This window comes from Gavialis gangeticus, unplaced genomic scaffold, assembly GCF_001723915.1.
Source record: "Gavialis gangeticus isolate Ggan-Ray unplaced genomic scaffold, GavGan_comp1, whole genome shotgun sequence".
NCBI classification, from domain to species: domain Eukaryota; kingdom Metazoa; phylum Chordata; order Crocodylia; family Gavialidae; genus Gavialis; species Gavialis gangeticus.
Window position 1 is genome coordinate 81,821,230 of NW_017729025.1, and position 5,124 is coordinate 81,826,353.

At 43.4% G+C, this 5,124-nt stretch overlaps 1 protein-coding gene across 1 annotated transcript in view; it reads right to left on the reverse strand.

The window, feature by feature from the left end:
• RHOV (ras homolog family member V) overlaps positions 1 to 4,925 on the reverse strand; it is a 12,689-nt gene extending 7,764 nt beyond the window's left edge. Inside the window, exon 1 of the mRNA XM_019519025.1 lies at positions 4,707 to 4,925. Within this exon, the coding sequence (XP_019374570.1) occupies positions 4,707 to 4,911 (205 nt within the window). The 5' untranslated portion in view covers positions 4,912 to 4,925. The remainder of the gene's footprint in view (positions 1 to 4,706) is intronic.
• Positions 4,926 to 5,124: the final 199 nt, after the last annotated feature.

Below are 5,124 nucleotides of genomic sequence, written 5' to 3' on the forward strand. Positions count from 1 at the left end.
TTAAAACAACAAAATCAGGGAAGGACATGATCTGTGAGCTTCTCTTATGGACTCATAGTGATCTGCCCTTACTGGCTTCTCAAGTCCCTTGGACCAGAGACTGGACTTTTTTTTTTATATATATAAGTCTTTATAGAGATGCTGCATATGCACCACCCCAGCTGAGGAAAACAACAGATGTGAGAACAACTGTTAAACAGGTGCCTAAAGAGGAAATGATTGTGTCACAGTTCCTCCAGAAATTTTTTTTCAGGGCCCATCTGCACCCCAAGTCCTTATGTTTTTATAGAGTTTGGGTGTTCTCGTCACCTCTAGTCTACACTTGATCTGAGCCGAAAGGCCAAGAAGCGATAGCTGCCACCATTTCTACCACCAGTGAAGACGTCAGTGGTAAATTAGACAAACAGCTTTTGTACTTGTATTATTGTTCCCTAGTCAAAGGAAGCCTTAACAAGCCCCTGCTGCCTTAAGTTAGGTTGCGTGTGTCCTTCCAGTGGAAATTCAGAGTTAAACTGTCTGACTATTTAACAGTTCAGACAACACAAAATGACAGGAGGCTGGAACTAAGAGCAACTTATAGAAGGGGAATGAGTGGAAAGTTATACATTATTAGTCTTGACAGAATGTGAAAATAGCACTGGCCTGACAAAGGAAAGCAGACTTCCTGTGCTAAGGTGACAGTGGGCACAGGCTAGCAGTCATTCACTTTGTTGGAGGACTTTGCTTTTGTTTCCTTAAAGAACCATCTTTTGTTACTCTTCAGGTTATTAGCTATAGGTGTCAGAAACAACTGATCTCATGCATACTCTTGGGGAGAAGAAAGATCTTTGTTACTGACAGAAGACTGTCAAAGAAAAAGCAAATGAAAGACAAAATAATGAACTGTGAGGGGAAAGGATCTTAGGGCCATATCTTTTACTGGACCAACTGCATTGTTGGGATAAAGTTAGACAAGCTTTTGAATACAAGACATCTCTCCCTGCCCCCCCCCCAGCAAGAATGAAGAGGGATGGGGGAAAAGGGAGGAAGGCACGACCACAGTTCTCTCCTACCAGGCTATGAGAAGCTACAGTTTCCTTATGGCTAGAGGACAGTCAAGTTGTTGCCACATTTTTGCTCCAGGGGAAGAAGAGAAACTGTTCCTGATCAAAGGAACTGTTCAGATTCCGACTTGATCTTTCAAGGCACTGGGTACTTCTCTTTTAGTATATTATTTCTTCACCACCTACCAGGGGTATTGAGGGAGGCAAGTAACACATGGGGAAACATTTAGTGATCCTCAGAAGAAAAGGTACAACATAAATATGAAGTATAATTTATCTCCTGCTACAGTGCTGGCCTGAGGAAGTTCCCCCCTGCTAGCACAAGACATGCTTACAACTCGACTTCTACCAAAGTGCTGGCCTCACCACTATTGCAGCATACACACCTGTGGAAAGATACCAGGGTTCAGTACAAAAGAAAGAGCAGGCAGAACAGGAAAGTCTGCTGGGGAAAGGTCACAGGGTGTATGTTTCACTGCTGATCTAGCTCTATGTGACACCTGGCAGAAGGTGGGACAGAGACAGTGGCTGGGTAGCAGCCCTGTTTCTTAGCATTACCCAGGTATTTAAAAACTCATCTTTTGTACTAAATCACTCCCCCCAACTGCTGTTGGCTTTGTGGTCTATTGTTTAGAACTAGAGACGGGAACAAGCTGCAGAGTTAAGATCTAGATCCAGGGTAGGCAAAAGGCGACACCCAAGAGTAAAAAAAAAAAAAAAAGAAGTCCCAATTGTCATGGATGCCAGGCCTCTGCAGGTCTCTCTCTGACTTTGAAGTTGTGGACAGTTAGGTCTACTTCACATATAGGTAGGGTAACTAGATCCTTTGAGCTACAGTTGCCCACCCCTGTTCTAAAGGCATGAAGGCAGGGACAATTATTTTGGGCAGAGGGCTGCTTACTGAGTTTTGGCAAGCCATTGAGGGCCACATGACAGGCAGCCAGGGGCAGATTAATATTCATTTTCTAAAGGTTTTGGGGGCCTCACAGGCCAGATAAAATGGCCTGGTGGGCTGCATCCGCCTCACTCCTGCTTTAGAAGATACTGATACAGTCACTAGAAATGTCTAATGATACTTCCAGTCTCCTAAACTGACCATGATGGTATTGTGGGAGCAGAGGGACAACAGTTACCTTGCTCCCTTATCCACAGTCCACAGCCAAACCTGAACTGAGCTTGTCTCTAGCTTAGAACTGTCAGGCTAAATAAGGAGCTGTGCTCATGCCACTTTGTGCTTCTTTACAGCAGATAAAGGAGATCAGAAAAAGAATGCATTTTAAGAGCTTGTTTCTACCTTTTTACTTCTTGAAATGTTAAAAGTTTGATCCCACTTTGCTTGATTCTGATGACTGAAGAGCTCATAAAATGATGTTATTTATGGGAGTCTAGACAACTGAGAGCTCAATAGCGGAGAAGGTATTTTGAGTCTGTCTTTCAACTCCTCTTAACACCTACTCAGTGCCAGTGGCAATGACCGTTTTGGCAAAAGGACATCTTTCATGACCCTCTGCCATCAGTTTAAAACAGAGACTTTATAATCTACTTCTAGAAAAACTAGAAGTGTAAAACAAGCAGGATTATTAAAAAACTTTTAGACCTTATCCACCAAGAAAATAACGAGAGAGGCAGGAGCTCAATATTAAAGAAAAAAAAATTCCTTATCAACTAACTTTAAAACATGTGTAAACCCTGTCTGCATCAGGACTTTATTTTTAACCATTGATAAAAGGGCTGAAGTTTTCTGAAGCATTTAAATGATTTAGAAGCCCAAGCCCCGTTTTCAAGAGCAACTCAACGCCTATGTTGGGGGCACTTTTCTGATAGATTGGTATACAATCCTATATGAGGCAAAGCACTCCCAGCATGGCCACAGCTATATCTGGAAAGATGGGCATTATACTAGTATTAACAGTACTCCCTAGCAAAAGAGGAACCTTGGCAAGAGAGCAGCTTAGGGGCTTTTGCCAGCACAGCCAAATCTATCAGATCACACCTATTCACACCCTTGAATGGTGTAACTGTGCTGGTAGGAGCCTACAATAGGGGTTTCTAAGTGCCTGAGGCCAGAACTAAGCCCCTCTAAAAGTTACTGAAACCCAGTCTCCTTAATGTCAATAACTTTGAAAGCATTTTCCAAAGTTTTTCCAAAATTATTACGATGTTACCCTTTCTTTATTAGGTTGAAGGCAGGGTCTCCTTTAGAAAGAGACTTAAAGGAGCTAGTCTCCCAAGACTGTGCCTGGCCTGAGTTCTGCTCAACTTTGCATTGATAGGGCCCACAGCAGACTGGTGGAGAAGGTCAGAGGCTGGAGGGTTAGGGTTAGTAAGTGACAACTCAAAGTACAGAAGAATGCACAAATTAAGTAGGGAGATAACATATTATCCTTCTCTCCCTCCAGGAGCCAGGAAGGCATCTGCAGAGCTGTTTCCAGACAGCCATCACCGAACACCGTGGTCTTCTAATATGCAAGGCTTCTTCTTATATGCAAAGCAAACTTTTAGCAGACAGTGCTTATTTATGTGCTCAATTATTTATGTTAATGAAGACAAAGCATAAGTAGGGGGAGCCCTCAGGTTTCAGTCTCCAATTCAACCTCCTTGCCCCAGGGCAAGTAGTCAGAGGAGATTTCCTCATGCTCTTTTGGACTCCAGGGATTTACATACAAATCTCTCTCCTGGAATCTTATATCACCAGGGAAAGAACCACCCATGAATTCCCAATAGCTGTTCCCATACAGCTCTCTGATATATCAAGCCTAAATTGCACAACTTTGATAAGATGAATCTATCCTGCTACCTCTTTTTAGGGATCTCATCCCTAACCAGAGATACAAACAGAGGGCCATTCCTTTCCCTGGATCCACTCACTAGGGCACAGGAGTTAGTCTTCAGAAAAAGTGTCTCAGTGCACATATTCATAAAAAACACTCAAATAGCGTAGTAATGAGGGGCATTATAGAAATGTGAACTTTTGACCCTGTTGAAGCCAATGAGATTTTTTTCAATAGACTTTATGAAGCAAGGTTTTTTACCCGAGTTTAGTACTATCATGAATATATACATTCTTCAGTAACAACACTCCACAAGGCTGTCCCTCTCCCTCTATCCTAAGCCAAGCAGCAGCTAGGCCAGTTAACCCAAAGAAAAAACTCTCCCCCCCATTTCACAGACTCCAGCAGAACACAAATTTTGTTCTGTAGGTCTCTCAGCTCTAGCCAAGCAGGAAGGTTGACTCCCTAGTTGTGCATGAGAAACAAAACCAGTTTCTCTTTACAGCCTCCTCTTCAATGCTTCCATTAAAACTTTGCCTGCAACAGGGAAGCATTGCAAAATTTTTTGCTGATACCATTCAGTTCCTCTAGTGTTTAAATTTAGGAGCCTCAACAAGTGGCCAGACTGATGGCTCCTGCTGCTGTTTTAAGTACCATGTTGACTATACTGGGTTTGAACAGGGTGACATAGCCCAGTATTTAAAATTAAAAAGGTAGTCTCTCTGCCCTAGAGTCCCCATGACCGTTGGAGCTGTGCCCTTTGGAAACATGCCTTTCCCCTTGAGAACTTGTTTGAAGTGTAGGCAAGGCTATTATGCCAGTAAGGAGATGAAGAAAAAAAATCAAAAAGGATACTGTCAGCGAGAAATCCTCAGGGGTACCTGGTTCTTACCTGAAAAGGTGTCCAAGGCAGTTGGCTGGTACTCATCTGGGTATCCATTTTTTGTGTAGCTGATAATCAGGCTGGTCTTTCCCACAGCACCATCACCTACTAGGACACATTTAATGCCCAGCTCTGAGCCGCTGCCCCTTGGGGTACTTCTTCTCCTCCTCCTCCTCAGGGCAGGCGAATAATCCAGCAGCTCCTGGGGAGGCATGGCTTGAGAAGGGAGGAAAAGCTCTGCTTTTCCTTCTCCAAATGTTTGGTGAATTAGAAAGGCAGAAGCTGCAACTTTACAGTCAGAAAACAAAACTTGGGCTATAAAAGCCACAGGTAGTGGCAGAAAAACAGATGAGGTAAAGAGCAAGGCTCAACCACTGTAGCCCCATACATGGTGGCAGCTCCTCTAGAGCACCATCCCTTCAACTGT